Source organism: Kogia breviceps, chromosome 1, assembly GCF_026419965.1.
Source record: "Kogia breviceps isolate mKogBre1 chromosome 1, mKogBre1 haplotype 1, whole genome shotgun sequence".
Lineage (NCBI taxonomy): Eukaryota > Metazoa > Chordata > Mammalia > Artiodactyla > Physeteridae > Kogia > Kogia breviceps.
Window position 1 is genome coordinate 126,909,459 of NC_081310.1, and position 18,753 is coordinate 126,928,211.

At 35.6% G+C, this 18,753-nt stretch overlaps 1 protein-coding gene across 4 annotated transcripts in view; it reads left to right on the forward strand.

Moving 5' to 3' along the window:
• Nucleotides 1-18,753, forward strand: part of ZNHIT6 (zinc finger HIT-type containing 6) — a 64,194-nt gene that overhangs the window by 16,130 nt on the left and 29,311 nt on the right. For 2 of the 4 annotated variants that reach the window (XM_059061544.2, XM_067043590.1), the window contains exons 6-7: nucleotides 16,039-16,107; nucleotides 17,745-17,825. In XM_059061544.2, coding sequence (XP_058917527.1) covers nucleotides 16,039-16,107; nucleotides 17,745-17,825 — 150 coding nt within the window. The remainder of the gene's footprint in view (nucleotides 1-16,038; nucleotides 16,108-17,744; nucleotides 17,826-18,753) is intronic. The other 2 variants (XM_067043594.1, XM_067043602.1) reach the window with 1 other exon arrangement.

Below are 18,753 nucleotides of genomic sequence, written 5' to 3' on the forward strand. Positions count from 1 at the left end.
GGCTGAGTAATATTCCATTGTATATATGTGCCACATCTTCTTTATCCATTCATCTGTTGATGGACATTTAGGTTGCTTCCATGTCCTGGTTATTGTAAATAAAGCTGCCATGAACATTTTGGTACATGACTCCTTTTGAATTATGGTTTTCTCAGGGTATATGCCCAGTAGTGGGATTGTGGGGTCGTATGGTAGTTCTATTTGTAGTTTTTTAAGGAACCTCCATACTGTTCTCCATAGTGGCTGTATCAATTTACATTCCCACCAGCAGTGCAAGAGTGTTCCCTTTTCTCCACACCCTCTCCAGGATTTGTTGTTTCTAGATTTTTGATGATGGCCATTCTGACCGGTGTGAGATGATATCTCATTGTAGTTTTGATTTGCAGTTCTCTAATGATTAATGATGTTGAGCATTCTTTCATGTATTTGTTGGCAATCTGTATATTTTCTTTGGAGAAATGTCTATTTAGTTCTACTGCCCATTTTTGGATTGGGTTGTTTGGTTTTTTTGTTATTGAGCTGCATGAGTTGCTTATAAATAAGCCAGGTATCCTTTATGGTAGGAGTTTTTGACCAGTATGACTTCAAATCTCTTAAAATCATATGCAAAATTATGTGATATGTGAATTTTTCTATGACTAGGAACCGTAATTTTCATTTTATAGTCAAAGTGGGATATAACACTAACCAGCCTGTGATGTCAAAAGTGTATTTAATATCAATAGCAACTAATTTTAGAGGACTGGTGAATTTGCTGGAACGTCATAATGGATAACTTTAATGAACAAAGAAAAGTTAAGGGATGCTTATATTAAGAATTAGTTGAGCCAATACGAAAAAGACATTCTCTGTTAAAAATAGAGGAGCTTGGTGTGGAAATGTGTGCAATATAAGGCTCCCCTACTTATTTTATAGCAGATCCCAAACTACTTCTTTTAAATTGTGACTCTTAACTCTGCCTCATCTCTTCCGTGGGGCATGTAACTTGATGTTTACTTTCACCCAATGCTAATCAAAAACTATTGAAAGAAATATGAAAGATCTCTATGAAGAAAATGGCTTAAAAGAGTTGAACAAATGGGGGGAAAGGACCATGTTATTAAGAGACTCAATATTATAGAAATAACATTTATTTCTTAAATGAATGATCTTTAAATCTGATATGATCCCAATGAAAATATTAATGGGTTTTGTTTGGTTTTGATTTTGGATTTTTATTTTTTTTGGAGAAGGAAAGGATTCATGATAAAATGACTTAAGTTCATTTGGAAGAGTAAACATGGGAGAAGCACCAGGAGAACCTGGGAAAAGAAAGAGTAATAATGCTGCACTCATTAAAATGTATGAAATTTTAGTAAAGTTTTATGGGGTTGATGTAGAAATGAACAGTTAGTTCAGATAACAGAAAATAGATATGAGGCTATTTGGCACTCTAGTATATGATCAGATAGTATTTCAAATTAATACAGAGAATGACTTATTCAATAAATGGGGTTGAGACTGTTTGCCATTTGACAGTTTTTTTTACCAGAACTTCCAGGTGGAATTAAAATCTTTTTCTTCCTGTTTTATTGAGATATAATTGACATACAGCACTGTATAAGTGTAAGGTGTACAGCATAGTGATTTGATTTACATACATCATGAAGTGATTCTCACAATAAATTTCATGAACATCCATCATCTCATAGATACAAAATTAAAGAAGTAGAAAAAAATTTTTTTTCTTGTGATGAGAGTGCTTGGGATTTATTCTTTGAACAACTTTCATACATAACATACAACAGTGTTGATTATATTTACCATTTTGTATATTACATCCCTAGTATTTATTTATCTTATAACTGGAAGTTTGTACCTTTTGACTACCTTTGTCCAATTCCCCCTCCTCCTCCCCTCTCTCTGGTAACCAGAAATCTGATCTCTTTTTCTATGAATAAGTTTATTTTTGAAGAATAAGTGACCTACAACATTATGTTAGTAAACTCTTAAACTTAAAATGAAATTTAAAGTATGGGAATATTTTCATAATTTTGAAGAGAGGAACATCCCATCCAAAGCCATAAAGGAAAAAAAACTAAATTTACATAATTTTTTAAAATATTGGCCAAAAAAGACCATAATAAAATCAAAAGACTACCAGACCTGCTTCCAAAAAAAATCTTTAAACATATATGACAGTGCTTATGCATTAATAAAAAAAGACTAGAAACTAACTAGGAAAAGGGGCAAAGGATAAGAATAGATGGTCATAGAAAGATGTATATACATACATACACACACACACACAGACACACATACACACACACATGTATGTGTGACAAGCATATATTACTAATATAGTGAAGGTATGAGCTAGCCAGACCATTTTCTTCTTCCACTGTTCTTGAGAGTACAAATTTAGGTGTCATTTTAGAAGACAATATTTCTAAAAATGTTATACCTGCCTACTCAAGGAATTTAGCCTCAAATGTGTTAGTACAGTTCACAGAGATATATGTACATGTATATCTATTGCAACATTGTTTTTAATAGTGTAAAAACTGGCAACAGCTTCGAATATCCCTCAGTATTGGGCTGAGCTGAGTTAATAATGATGCCTTCATACAGTGGAATTCTATGCAACCATTAAACAAAAACAATTAGATACAGAGGTATTGTCATGGAATGACATCCATGATATTGAGTATGTTCAGTTAAAAAATAATGTTGGAGTTTAAATAGTTGTCTGAAAGATATGAAGCTCACATTTCCTATTGACGTAAAATTTACAGGCAATGAAATGCACAAATCTTAAGTGTATATTTGTTGAATTTTGACAAATGCATATACCAGTATAACCCAGTCCCTGTACATATATAAAATATTACCATCACCCAAGAAAGGTTTTTCCTAGTTATCTCCTCTCCTCCTCAGATAACCTATTCTAATTTTCACCCTGAAGATGAATTTTGCCTATTTAAAAATTTCATATATATGAATCATATGTCACCCTTACTTTTGAATGATAGTTTAGCTGAATATGAAGTATCTCAGGTTGACATTTATTTTAGTACTTCAGTTTATTTATTCCACTGTTTTCTTACTTCTTTTGCCATTATTGAGAACACTGATGTTTTATACAATCTTTCTATGTCAGTTGCTTTTAAGTTCTTCACTTTTGTCTTTGGGGTGATTTATCTTCATTTGGATTTGCTCTGCTTTCTGCATAATTCTGGAAAATTCTAATACATTATCTTAATTTTTTATTTCTTTGTCCGTCTTACCTATATTCTGGGTAATTCATTCAGGTGTATCAACCAAGTCAATTTCCCTCCTTAGCTGTGTCTAATTAATCTGATATTCAGCCCATGTACTGAGTGGGCTTTTTGTTTGTGTTTCAGTTACACTTTTCATTTCTTGAAGTTCTGTTCCTTTCCCAAATCTGTCTGGTCTTTTAGGTAGAATGTATTCCTTTCTCATGTTTTAACCTCCCTTTTTATTCAATAATTTAGTGCATTTGTTATTTGTGTAAATAATTCTGTCTGAATTTCTTGGTAATTTGTTACTGCTGTCTGCTGTATCTGCTGACTCTTCATTTTGATGGCTTGTTTCCTTGTTTTTTTCTAAAATGTAATTATGAACTCAAGTTCATGTAGGAGCTGGTATGCACTTGCTTATGCCAGATACCCAACGCACCAATCCAGGACCCTCTTTAGTTTCTTAGTCTGAAGTTTATCAGACTATACTACTGGTAATAATTTGAACCCCAAACCCATTTGAGGAGTCCATAGTTATTCATTCTCAATTGAAACCTTTCCCCTACCTCCTATACCTTTCTCTCTCCCTAGACCTCAAGCTGAGGTGGACAGGTTTCCTCATTGTCTCCCTTTGCTGGTTGGCAGAATTTTTCTGGTTCACTCTTTCACTGCATAGTTTTATGCAGTGATCTCAGTTTGAGGTCTCCAGCTTATGTGAGGTCAGTATCTTGTCTCATGTCCTGCAGTGACTGTTGAAACATAAGCCTTTTGGTTACCAAGCCTCTTGATTACTTGGAGGCAAAGGCCTCCAGAGCAGGTATAGCTTCCACATTCCACTATGGTTTTTAGTTCCTGCTTCCTCTTGGCCCCTGAAAATTTTTCATACTTTTTGATGAGCTCAGTATGTTTGCTGTATTTCTCCAGGATTTCTTATTGTGTGCCTTGAGAGAGTTTTCAGATTATCTTCTCTGCCAAGTTGCCCTAATTGCTTAGAATAAGTAGTGGCCCCAAACAAAGGGAAGGTCAGTTGTCGAAAACAGATGGATCAGGAAGGCATGATAATTACTTGTTCACCTAACAATTCTACTTTTAGGAATTTATCTGATATATATAACCATACATATGGAAATGAAATATGTACAAGGATATTCAGTGCAACATTGTTTGTAATAGCAAAAGAGTAGTATGAATCTAAATATCCATCAGTAGTGGACTGCTTCAATAAATTATGGTAGGCCTTTAAAATGGGGAAAAAATTCAGCAGCTCTAAATGTATGAATATTGGAATGGTTGTCAGAAATACTAAGTGAATAAAGATAGATACAGAACTATGTTCATTGTGTGCTACCCTTGTGTGAAAAGTAAAGGTTATATCCGTATATACTTATATTATAAACTATTAATAGTAGTTATCTTAAGGGAGGGAAATTGGGTAGAGGGGGACAGGGATGGGAATTACGTGCCCTTTTGTACCGTTTTTGAATTTTAGACCATGTGCATGTAATACTTATTTTAAGAATAAATAAATGAATTTTTTAAATAATAATTTTAAAAGACATTGATGGATGTGGGCAGGACCATTATACATTTTGAGTTGTCAATATATTCAATAGTCTTTGAAAAGTATTCTGATACTGTCATATAAAATTCCATGTTTTTATCCATGGCTGCATCTTTTCAGTTGTGTTTTAGTGTTTTGCTACAGAAAGCCATGGATAGCAAACCTGGAGATTATCTTGGTTGTGTTTGAATATCACATCTCATTTGGTTGCCTAAGTCCCTCGTTTTATTTTCCTGGCTATTTGGGCCTGAGGATTCAGCAGTGAGGGGGAATATATTTTGACTTGTCATTTGGAAAAAAGAATTGGATTGAGAGACTCCTCCCCAATAATATCTTTAGCTTAACTCCAGGCATGTACTCTCTTGTGTGGTCTAACCTCCCATTCCCTAGGAATGGACCCAACTTTTGACCTTCGTCTTCTGGCAGTTTGTCTTCACATGACCTCAACCCTCATTTCTAAGCAGCCCAGTCCTTCTTCATTCCTTTACAACTGTCAGCTTAGAAATGAGTTGCTATCTTCCTTTTGGCCCAGAGTTCTTAGGCTCTCTGTCTAGGGGTCTCTTTTAAACTTAGAGTATTAAGATAGTGGAAGTGTGCCCATTATTAAACAACAGTGTGAATTGCTATTTGAGCTCCAGTCCTATTTTAGAAGCTAGCCACTAGATGTCTCTCTTGTAAAGAAATAACCTTTTATAGATTCTTAAAATTACTTTTTGTAAGAATGTCTGTATGTGTGTAACTGAGTCACTTTGCTGTACAGCAGAGATCGGCACAGCATTGTAAATCAACTCTACTTCAATAAAAAAAAATTTTTTAATTACTTTTTGCTCTTTGGATAAAATTACAGCATTCAAATTTTATTGCGATGATATACCTATCCACCTCTGTATTAATGTCAGTAGCACTTTTTTCTTTAAACAATTATGTGGCCATACATTTCTTAGAGCACAGGTTTTTTGGTTTTGTTTTTGTGGGTTTGCTTTTTTTTGGGGGGTATGGTGTGTTATAAGTAGTATAGGTTTGTACTTTGTTGCAAATTAACTTTAGGAAAGAGCAAAGGAAAATGAAATGGATTTAGCAGTTGTGCTCATGGTGAGAGAAGTAGATTTGGGTGGAGTATATAATAGGTGCTCAGTACAAACTTGTTAACTAATTAAAAATGATTAGCTCTATGGTTTCTCTCTGATAACTGCTTTGATACAGTCTGATGAAAAAATTTCAAAGCAACAGCAAGGACTTAACACTTCTATTCTTTCACACTGGTTTTCTAATGGTTCCTCAGTCAATCAGGTATTTCCTTCCTGGGGCCATGTAGACAGTGGTAAGAAGGAGGTTCTTATGCCACAGCATCACAGAGGGTATATCTTTCCACAGCAACAGTTAGCCAGCATTCATACAAATGGAAACCAAACATTCTTGATCATATCAGGATCCCCATACTGGTTCAGTTAGGGAAGTCCTTCCTCAGTCACCAAGTCTGCTTCTTCATGATATGCCTCAAGAATGAGTCCCTTTCTACTTCCTTCACTGCAGCATCTATCAGCTGTCTTCTCCCATGCAGGCCCAACTTGTCCCACCGGGGACTATTGGGGAACTTCTAAGAGCTCTCCCTACCTTCAGTGTCTTCTCACCTCAGTCACTCTTATACATTGATGCCAGATACATCTTCCTAAAGCATGTTTTTAGTATGATGGTCACCTGCTCAGAATCTTTTAATGCTTCTTGTACCCACAGGTGTCATTAGCTCAGAGATACCTTCACTGGTCATAGGCAGAATTGCCAGTACGTGAAATCTGTCATCTCATGTGGCTTTGGATGGACTGCCTGAAGCTCTCAAGTGTTGTACTCTATTCCATGGCCTAAAATTACCTTCCTTTCTTTATTCCCCCCCCCCCATTTGAAATTGCTACTTTTCAGGCAGTTAGAAATATCTCTTTCAAGTATTTCTCATTACCCAAAATAAGAGTGGGTTTTCCTCAGTGTCTTTACTTTTTAATAGAGGAATAATAATATATTTAATAATTTTCAAATGTTTATTTTGTATTAAACATGACAAAATTTAACTTAATTTTTATGTGTAAGGGAGTTTTCTTGGCAAGTTATTTACCTCTCTGTGCCCATTGCCTTATTTGTAAGATGTGGACAATAATGTGCCAGTTTTGTGTAAATGGTTTTCAATCTAGAGTATACATCAGAATTAACTGGGACAATTTCAAAATGCAGATACCTGGGCCCGACCAACAGAATTCCTAAGTCATTGAACCTAGGGTAGAGCTTAGGTATCTTTACATTATAAAAGAACCAGATGAGGCTGTGCATATGTAGGGACAGAGGATGTATGGGAAATCTCTGTACCTTCCTCTTGATTTTGCTGTGCACCTAAAGGGCTATAAAATAATTTGTCTTTAATTTTTAAAAAAGGCACTAGGTGATTCTGATGTTGATCTCTACTTGAAAATCACTGACCTATATGCCAGTAAGTCACTGTCCTCCTTCTCAAGTAGTTCAGTGGGAAGACAAGACAGCAAACTCTAATAACGTAGTGTGGTGAATGCTCTGATGGAAGATACATGGAGCGTTGTGGGAGCACAAAGGAGGACTCAGTGCCCCAGCCTTTGGGAAGTGTTATTCCTTAAGAGCTGGGGACTGGAAAGTCCTCCCAAGAGAAGATAGAATTTGAGCAAATTATTGAAGGACAAAAGGAGGAGTTTTTAAGTCTAGGGTTTTATCCAGACAGAGGGAAGGATAGTCTTATGGTGAGAATATCAGATACAAAAAGAGTAGCAAATTGAAGACAATGTAAGTAGTCTGGTATATCTAGAATCTAGGGTGGGGAGTTGGAAGTGGTAGGGGATAAGACTGGAGAGAGCCCCACTGGGGCTGGGCCTTGCAGGACCTTATATGCCATGCCACGGAGTTGAAATAGAGTCATACTTGAAGCAGAATGTGTTCCTGTTCCTCTCAGGGATCCATACTAAACAGTGGATCTTCATAGTTCTCCCCACCTGATTTCCTAATGTATTCAACTAAATGCACCCAGGCTGGTTATATTCTTAATCCTAGAATGTCTTCCCCTTTCATATTTCCTAGACATCTGTGAAAGTACACATGGTAGCTCATCTTCTCCATTATTTCTCCTTTGCCAGAGTTCCTATAGTACATATTTTCTCCAAAGTTAATGTGAAACAGATGCTGGCATTTAGTGCTGGTATTCAGTTTTTGTTATGCACATATCTGCTATCCTTTCTGCGTTCTGGTGTTTCTTAGTAGGGGCTCTATTGGCATTTTGAACAGGACAGTTTTTGTTGTGGGGGACTGTCCCGTGCATTACAGGAAGGTTAGCATTTCTGGTCCCCACCCACTATATGCCTAAAGTGCTTCCCAGCCTTGGAACAATCAAAACTGCCTAGCCACTTCCAAATGAGATTGACGCCACTCTCAGTGGAGAACTGCTTTATTAAGTGCTCAAGTATTTACAGTTATTTGAAGCAAAATGTACTTTTTCATTTCGATCTTTACCTACTATATCCATTTTCTTAATATACTGTCTACTGAAGCCAATACCACATACTTAACCTGTTTCCTATTATCATGTAGTAGTGAAACTGATTTTTAAAAGAGCAAAATATAATATATAACTGGAACTTTTCAAAGTATTTTCATAATGATGTGAGACATAAAATTATGGTTTTCATTCTCCCCAGTTCCAGTAATTTTAATCCATGCTAAGTAACTACACAGATCCTTTGTATTCACTCTTCCAAAAACACTTATTATGGTACCAATCCTAATAAAATAGATGGATTATTTTTATGAAGTATAGTTATGTTTATGTTTGAAACTTTAAATTTTGATCTTGAAATACATTTCAAAAGATAAAATGCCTATGAGTGAAGAATTATGTAGATATTTGTTTTTTCTTGAAGGGTTTCACATTTTTGTAGATTTTCCTTCTGCTTTAAGTTAAAATAAGATTTTGTAACCCATAGTGGAGCAAAATGCCTTTTTCCTGAAATTCCATCAGGTATTATTTGCTTTGTCCAAATTTTATAACAGTTGACAATATACAGGTTAGTCTGTCTTTTCCGTTGCTTAGAAATGCAAGATGACATCTAGAAAGAAAAATTTAATCCCTTGTATCAAACAGTTAGGATGCTTTATTTTACATGAAGTAAAATATTCAGTTCAAACCGGTTTGAGCTATAAATAGGGTGTATTATTGGCTCTCATAACTGAATGTTCTGAGGTTGGATGGACTTCAGGGTGAATAGGTACAATGACTCAATTGTATCTTCAAGGACCCAGTTTATTGCTGATTCTCCATTGTATCTTCTGTAGTATCAGCTGAATCCTTGTAACACTTTAGGTAAATATTTAGGAATGCTTCTTTCCCAGCATAACTGAAAAGGAAACCTGAAATTCACCATGAGTGGGCCGCCTAGGTCATCTGCCCAATCCTGAGCCATTGTGTCCAGGAGGATATACGGTGTGCTTTTCTTAAGCCAGCCAGTTAGTTAAGTGTATAGTCCTGGAGGTAGGGATGGGATCCATTCATCAAAATATGGTTATGGATTAGGAACAAGGATGGTGATAAGGGTTGCCAAGGAGACAAAATGTCCACTATAACTCTTAAAAGTGATTTTTAAAATATGGAGGCGAATATTCAAAATAAAATATAATTGATATCCATTTGAATTATCAGTACAGAAAAATACATGGCTTGTTACTGAACTTTAATTTTTGGAAAGTTCATAATAGTATACTAGATTGGAGCATAGACTAGAGTTAATGTGCTGCCTGGGTTCAAATCCCAGCTCTGCCACCTTCCAGCTGAATAATCGTGTTGGAGGAGTGACTTACTTCTCTCTACCTTAGTGTTCTCACCTATAAATAATAGCACTTATCCCACAGAATTACAAGAATGAAATAAATTAATACATATAAAACATTTAGAACAATGCGTGACATTCAAAAGGCACTTAATAAACTAGTCAGCCCTCCGTATCTGCAGGTTCTGCATCTACAGATTCAGTCAACCACAGATTGAAAATATTTGGGGGGAAAAAAATCTCCAGAAAGTTCCAAAAAGCAAAACTTGAATTTGCTGCATACCAGCAACTGTTTACATAGCATTTATGTTGTATTAGGTATTATAAGCAATCTAGAGATGATTTAAAGTATATGTGAGGGGGCTTCCCTGGTGGTCGAGTGGGTAAGACTCTGCACTCCCAGTGCAGGGCTCCTGGGTTCGATCCCTGGTTGGGGAACTAGATCCCGCATGCATGCCGCAACTAGAAGTTCGCATGCCGCAACTAAGAAGTCTGCATGCCACAGCTAAAAGATCCCACATGGCATAACCTATATTAATTAATTAATTAATTAATTAATCAAATATTTTTAAATAAAATTTTTTAAAAAATAAAGTATATGTAAGGATGTGTGTAGGTTATATGCAAATACTACACCATTTTATATAAAGGACTTGAGCATCTTCAGTTTTAGTATCTGTGCAGCGGAGTGTGGGGATGGACTGAACCAATTCCCCCAGGATACCAGGGGATAACTATTGTTATTGCTACTTGCTAGTGCTCTCTGGTAAAAGGATCTACTGGTAGTCTTCATAACCTGTAGGCTTTTCTAGCTTAATAAGTGGTATAATACTCTGAAGATCAGACTTGTGGAAAATCTCGCTTTAGCTTATCTCATGGAGTCACCTGTATTTAAAAATCATAAGTAAAAATTTCAGGCATATTTAAACTGCACTATGTCAGTGAACTTCTCAAAAGTAGTAGGAAATACTTTCCTTAATAACTACAAACAAGGGCTAAAAAGTTAATGTCCTGAATATACTCTAGAAACAGTTATTAGAGTTAAATAGTAGGATGAGAGATCTCCTTCTAAGCCCCTCATTTCCCTCTTCTTTAAAAACCTTTGTTGGTAGTGCACTAACCACAGAATGAAATCCATATTGTTTGGCAGAACATTCAGAGCCCTTTATAATCTGGCATTAGCCCACATGTCCAGTTTCATAAACACTGAATTCCATGTAAGAGTTTGGTTATAAATTCATGGCGCAATATTCTAAGTTAAAGGCCCTGTCAGTATTTCTGTTCTAAGCTTCATAACTCACAGGACATTAAAGTGAATGTAAAATTATAACAGTGGTAAAAATAGCAACTAGCATTTTTGATTACTGTGTTCTGAGCTCGTGACGTGTATGTACTCATTTAATCCTATGATATAAATACTGTTCTCCCCATTTTACTGTGAGAACCCTGAGGCACAGAGATGTGTCTCTTGCTCAAGATCACATGAAGTAATACATTTTGTTAAGAGTAGGTTTCAAACAGAGTCCACTTAATCTCTGCCCTCTCCTACCTCTGGGCATTACAGTATATTGGATATCCTTTCCATGTACAGTGTCAATAAAGAACAGGGTTCTTTTATGTGAACCTCTATACACAGTGATTTGGAAGAAAAAAACGCAGTGGGTCGGTGGTTGACTCACTGCCCTAAAAAGAGGTCTGCTTTGTGCTCATCCCCTCAGTCTCTTTGCATCCCTAATGCCTAGAGAGTCCTTAGAAGTGTTTTTTTAGTAAATGTTGGTTAATCAGTGATGGAATGGAATGAGAATTGGTGATTTTTTTTTAGGAACAAAAATATTCATGCTCATTTAAACTTTGTATTAGAAATCTTAGTTCTTAGAATTCAGCCCTCCATATGTAACTCTTAGTCATGGCGTATTTCTTGAGGAAGATAGCTTTGAAGCTGTCAGATAATTAGATAAGTAATCATTTGACAGTTCTGGTTGGGTAATAATTTCTGAGATAAAAAGGAAACACCTTAAAATAACACTTCCAATAATAAAATGTTTTTAAGTTTAAAAAGAATGTTGAAATTATTCCTGTCCTTTCTGTGACATGCTTTCTGCCATGCTGCACTTCCCCATGAAAACATCTTTGATTTTTCTTATTATAAAAACTAGTCAGTCATTATGTCAACAGTTTAATACAGACACATAAAGGAAGAATTAAGTCCTTTCATAATGTTAAGAAATAACCATAGTTAAAAGCTTGAAGTCCGCCTGCCGAAGCAGAGGACACGGGTTCGTGCCCCGGTCCGGGAAGATCCCACATGCCGCGGAGCGGCTGGGCCCGTGAGCCATGGCCGCTGAGCCTGCGCGTCCGGAGCCGGTGCTCCGCAACGGGAGAGGCCACAACAGTGAGAGGCCCGCGTACCGCAAAAAAAAAAAAAATCTTGGGGCATATCCTTCATACTTGTAAATACAAAGTCATGAAGTCAGAAGAATAATTGAGTATATAGGTATAGTACTTCCCCCCCCAAATTTGTGTCTTCATCCACATATTACTTTCTTGAAACTGTGGGAGAAAATATCCTTAACAGTTTCTAGTAAGCAAGAGTTGTTAAATAAGTGTCCTGTATAAACTCACTAAAATCAAGTATAAAAAATATTTATTTTCATCATTTAATACTTGTACATATAAGTATTTCTCAACTGTTTTTTCATTATTGCCTCCGAAGGAGGCTTTTTAAACATTTTCCCTCAAATTGCGCCCCCCCAATATTTTGATACCACAGTTATACTCTATATATCTGTTTATGTTCATGGGCCCTCTAAAGGGCCACAAACCATTATACTATCTAAGATTTTTTTTATCCTCCTAAGAACCAGTTTTCAGCCTTTTTTGGGTGATGCTGCCCCCATTGAGAATGCATGGGGTGTGTGTGTGTGAGAGAGAGAGAGAGAGTGTGTGTGTGTGTGTGTGTGTGTGTGTGTGTGTGTGTGTGTGTGTGTGTGTGTTTGTGTGTGTGTGTGTTGATATTTGGGGGAGGAGGAGAAAAGGTTTTGCTGTGCATGAATAGTTACTTCAGTTTTGTGGCACTCAGAGAGAAGGGGTCAGTTTTTCTGTTACTTTATCAGGTTTCCAGAAGGGAACATTAGGTTTAATTATTACCACCATTACTTCACTAGTCTATTATCAAACTCTAAACATAGTGCCTTGGGGTGTCTAAGTGACCGAGAATATTCTGGGTACTGTATTTCCATTCTTGAGAATGTTGATAAATATGACAAGGACACAATGACATTATTATAGTTGAAAGCATTTTATTGAATTTAGGGAATAGTAGTCCTGATGCATTAAGAACAATAATAAGTGTTTAAACCTCTGTCCCAGTGGTTCTCAAAAATAGTGATTTTGCCTCCCGGAGGACATTTGCAATATTTGGGAGCATTTTTGGTTGTCACAACTAAGGGAGTGGGTGTTGCTAGTGGCATCTCATGGTTAGAGGCCTGGGATGACGCTAAGCATATTGCAATGCACAAAGCAATGTACCTCTACCCCTCAACCCATAATAGAATTATCTGGTCCAAAATGTCAGCACTGTTGAGGTTGAGAAACCCAGCTTTATCCTAATGATTCTATTTCTTGGAATCTATCTTTCGAAAATAATCCAAAATACAGAAACAATTATGTATATGCCTAAAGATACTCAGCGAAACATTATTAACTTTAATTTTTTTCCTTTACAAAGTCTGTCCTTTCAGAAAACTTTAAGCAAAAAAGAGGGGGACTCAGAGTTCCCCTCATAAGTAATGTTGTTGGGATTTTGATGTATGTGTATTTTTTTAAGTGGGATATATATCACTATATATACTTATGAAAAATGAGAAACAAACTCAATTCTTTCAGACTCAGGAAGAGATTTGGTTGCCTGTGTCAGGACCACATCAGTTTCAGGAAAACTAAAGAACTACTTTAGAGATAATTAACTCACTCATTTCAGGAATTGTTTAAACAACACCCTTCAACCTCTTTGTCCACTCTCACTTAAATCTTATACTCTGCATTACTGTTCTCAAATGCCTTTTATACTACCATAGAGTAAAAAAGTACAGGCAGTTTTTCAATGAAGTTAACTTTTAGTTCTGTGCACCAGTAAAGGTAAATGATGGTCCCATCCCTGAGGATATTCTTTTATTTTTTTCTTTACTGTGATTTAATATGGAAGAACAAGAACAAATGGTAAAAAATTGGAAGCAATCATAAACGTCTATCAGTAGAGAGCAGATAGATTTTAGCATTCTTCATGCAATGGAATACAATGTAGCAGTTAAAATTAATGAACTAATTTACATGTATCTTCATAAATTTCCAAAGCATAATGTAACTGTAAAGCAGGGCATAAGATGTTTAGAGTATAATGCTGAAATAAATGTTGATATCACATAAAATACTGTATTGTTTATAGATACATATATATATATTAAAAATATAAAATCATGGATGGCAAAAATAAACACCCAACCTCAGGATAGTAGTTACCTCTGATGATGAGAAGAGAATTGGATTAAGGAACCGTAAAAAGACTCATCAACCATATTAATAATCTTATATTTCTTAGAATAAAAGTATCTCAAGCATATAAATATGGCAATATACAAGTTGGTTAAATCTGACTATGGGTACATTTAATGTTTTTATTCTTTTTGTTTTTGAAATATTGCAACATCACATTTTTTTAAAACTAAATGTACTTTTCAGATTTGTTCATATTTGAACTGAGGCCAAATATATAGAAAGATTTTTATAATAGTCATAATTTAGCATTGTATATATAATAAAAGTAATGAATGATTTCCTTATAACCACAACTAACTACAGCAAATAAAATTATTTTCAAGGGCTTTTCTCTCTTCGTTTTTGGAATGTTAAGTACTTTCTGAAGGTATTTAGGGTCTACTGAATGTTAAGGAAAGTGAATGGTTCTTGAAATTACTCAAGCAATGGTTGGGGTGATTGAGTGTGATTTACAGTTCCACAAGATGACAAGTTGGTAAACTTTTTTCTTCCCCATGTAACTTAACAAATATATTTAGAAAGAAACCATATTATGCATTAAGATTAAAAACTCAGTTTGTTTCATAGTACGAGAAAAATGTGGTATCTCTCAGCCTCTTGATAGTGATACTATGCGATGCCTGTTTCACAGATAACAAATATTGCAAGGTGTTTCATTTTAGAAGACTTCTTTGTTTATAACCAGTAACTTTGTGGTTTACATTCAGATTTTTTTTTAAAGATTTTGCTTAAATCATATAAATGTATGGTGGGAGATACTCTACTAGATTGTATTAAAAGAAAATTATTTTAGATTTTGGGCTCGTGCTGCTAAGGGATAGTTTTACAGGAGATGCTAGCTATTGCTTGGACATACAGCTGGAAATTAACTTGCCAATGGGTTGTTAGCAATTTCTTCTAAGTAAGGAAAACGTGTAAAACGATCATGTAGTGAAGACATTTAAATTTCTGTAATGGATTGACTATTTTGAGCATTAAATTTTTTTTAAAAGGAATGGTGTCTGAGCTTCCCTGGTGGCGCAGTGGTTGAGGGTCTGCCTGCCGATGCAGGGGACACGGGTTCGTGCCCCGGTCCGGGAGGATCCCACATGCTTCGGAGCGGCTGGACGCGTGCACCGTGGCCGCTGGGCCTGCGCGTCCAGAGCCTGTGCTCCTCAGTGGGAGAGGCCACAACAGTGAGAGGCCTGCGTACCACAGAGAAAAAAAAAAGGAATGGTGTCTAGTGTCACCAAATTTAGATATGTTAAATAGAGCATATGGCTGTTTTTCTAAAATCACACATTTAGTGAATTATTACTGTTGATGCTGTTATCAAACCAAAGTTTAGACTGAAAGCAAAGGGACTAACTCAGAGTGCATTCTGCTTAGCAACCAACTTGTCTCCTGTTTTGCTACTGAATGCAAGTACTCATGGCTCAGAAGTGTATCTGCAGCCAGCTGGTCTCAACCAGACAATACTTCATTCACCTAATTTCCAGACTAGTCAGGCAGAGACATCAGCTCATTATTTTTAGTCACAAGGAAATTTATTTGTAAACTTCAAGCAGTAGCACAGTGATCTCAGAAGCCCCCGAACTATGAGAAATTGCCTTCTAATTCAAGAATGCGAAGTCCTTGGAATTTCGAACTGCTCTGCCTAATATTTTTCCTCTTAAAACCTCTTGCAAGTATATTGTTTAAAACACATAGCCTCTAAAATCCTAGAAAAGAGAAAATATTTTTAGTAGAAAAAATACGTTAAATTCTAAGAATACTTTTAGAATTATTATCTGAAAACAAAAATTCAAGAAATCAGTTTTTTTGTTCAGACTTTTATTGTCTGCCTTGATCCCCACATGATTATTTTCTGTCTTAGAAATCGACAGTTTTGTTGGCATGTGAAGCTCCAGTTTCCTCAGAGTCAAGCTGTGTATGTAGAAAAAAGGTATAGTATCACGACTGTCTGTTAAGAACTCACTTGTTTTCATTTTGTCTCCATATTTGAAATAAACTGTTAACTTAAACATGATGTCAATAGTAGACTGGATAACTAAGTGTGGTATATTCATACAATGCTATCCTGCACACCACTGAAAATGAATGAACTACATCTACACATATCAATGTGGATGAATCTCAAACATAATGTTGAGTGAGAAAAACAAGGAAGAATGCAGAGTATGATTTTCATATGTAAATATGAAAAAAATGAAAGTATACTTTTTAGGAATACTTTTAGTGGTGGTAGAACTCTAAGGGAAATGATTAGCACAGAAATCATGATGGTGTTTAGTTCAGCATGGGGACAGATGTTAAGGAGAGCGATGCAGGGAGAATCAACAGGGCTGAGCCAAGAGGAAGAATCTTAAACTAGGTGGTTATATAGGAAATGAAAAATAAGCCAAAATTCTGCTGTGATAAAATTGCTACTATTAACATCATAGTGTGTCCTCAGAAAATACATGATTATAGACATGTATATATGTATACTCATAATTGGAAGTAATTTGCATAAGTTTTTTATACTACTTTTTTCATATTATGAACATTTCAAATGTCATTTAAAAATTTGAATGGTGATATACTATTTGATTCCTTGGGTTTTGAAGATTTTAAGTTGCTTTTTAAATAATATCTTTAGCATATATTCACATTATGCATAAATGTCCTCTCTTTGTAATTGTCATAGGATTATAGGGAGGAACTTTTTTTTTTTTTTTTTTTCGGTATGCGGGCCTCTCACTGCTGTGGCCTTTCCCATTGCGGAGCACAGGCTCCAGATGCGCAGGCTCAGCGGCCATGGCTCATGGGCCCAGCCGCTGCATGGCACGTGGGATCCTCCCAGACCGGAGCATGAACCTGTGTCCCCTGCATCGGCAGGCGGACTCCCAACCAATGCGCCACCAGGGAAGCCCAAAACTTTCTTATTTAAGGTTGCATACCAGACTAAAGACAGGGAAAGGACTCATATTTTACAGGTGGGGTGTGTAGCACAGTAGTGTATATGAATATGTATAAATGATTAAGGAAAATTGCTAGTTCAAAACAGTGTCTTAATTTTGTTTCTACAGCTTTATAGTATAAAACAATATGCATATATACATACAGGAAATTTGGTAAACCTAAAATGCTTTGTTTCCAGGGAGAGTAGTATCAATTTTTTAACCTGGTCTTATGATTTAGAATAAATAAACTTGAACATGCACTGAAACTAGCATCATCTGAAACCTTTTTTTCAGACTTTTGATTTCTGCAACTTTCAAATCTATTTCACCATGATATCTTTCTTTTCATCTTTGAACACAGGAGTGTGTTAAATGAGGCTTTGTATTTTTATAATTGATTTATAGGGAGCTTCTCAAAATATTATTTTTAAGACTTGTTAAATGTGTCCAAGAAGTGTGTTTGAGCTTTTTTCCTAAGTAATTTTTGCTTAAAAGGATATTATATTTTGCCAAGTCTAAAATATAAACGGTCCATGTTCAGTTATTTTTTTAAAGCCACAATATTTAGTAATTCTAAATTAACACCTTTAATAGAAAATTATAAGTAATAAGTTTTGTTTTTGTTTTTGTTCGGAAGAGTACCAGATGATAGAACTATTAATGAAATCCTAAGAGCTTACATTGATCCTGAAAAGTCTGATCCTGTAATTCGTCAAAGGTATGTTTCAAAAATCTTGTAACTTTCTGAAATTATTAAAAATGTTAAGGTATTTACTATATGCATATTTATTAAATAAAGCCATGTTTTTATTAGAGTATAATGTTTCCGTACTGTTTACTTTCTGTCCCATTTCCTTGGTGTGTACCCAAGGCTTTGTCAGTCACAGATGATGCTCTGGGTGAGGATTTTGGTTATAGTAATAACAGCAGTACTTAACACTGTTTGCTGCATTCCAGATACTGCTCTTTGAAGCTTATAATAATAAATGTATTAATTCATTTAATCCTCACAATAACGCTTTAAGGTAGATTATTGCCGTTATATCTATTTTACAGATGGGGAAACTGAGTCTTAAAGTGGTTAAGTGACTTCATATAGCTAATAAGTAGGGAAGCTAGGATTCAAATCCAGGCGGTCTGGAGTCAGAGTCTGTACTCTTACCCCTTAAACTAAACTGCCTTTCACAGTTGAACTAAAAACTCTGAGAATTGAGTTTCCAAGTAGTTAAAGACAGGAAATCCTATTTCAGCCAAGTCTTCATAAAACTGAGTAATACACTCTCTGCCTTCTGTCCAGAAACACACCATGGACAAAAATGGTGAACATAGCATAGTGGAAAGATTCAGTTATGAATATCTGGGTTAGAATAGCTAATTCTGTCCCTTATTAGCTATGTGATCAGGAGCCAACTTACTTCCAGACCTTAATTTTTTCCATCAGTAAAATGAGAATGATGATGTTTACTAGATAGAGTTGTTACAAAGCTTGTAAAAAATTACATATATAGAGTTCTAGTACAGAGTCTAGCACATAGTAAGCAGCACTCAAAATAGGAAACTATTAATATGTGAATTATTTGTGTTTCTGAGCAGGAATTTCTTTTCACCGGGTGATACCTGCTTAGGTTATGAATACTTGGTTTTGT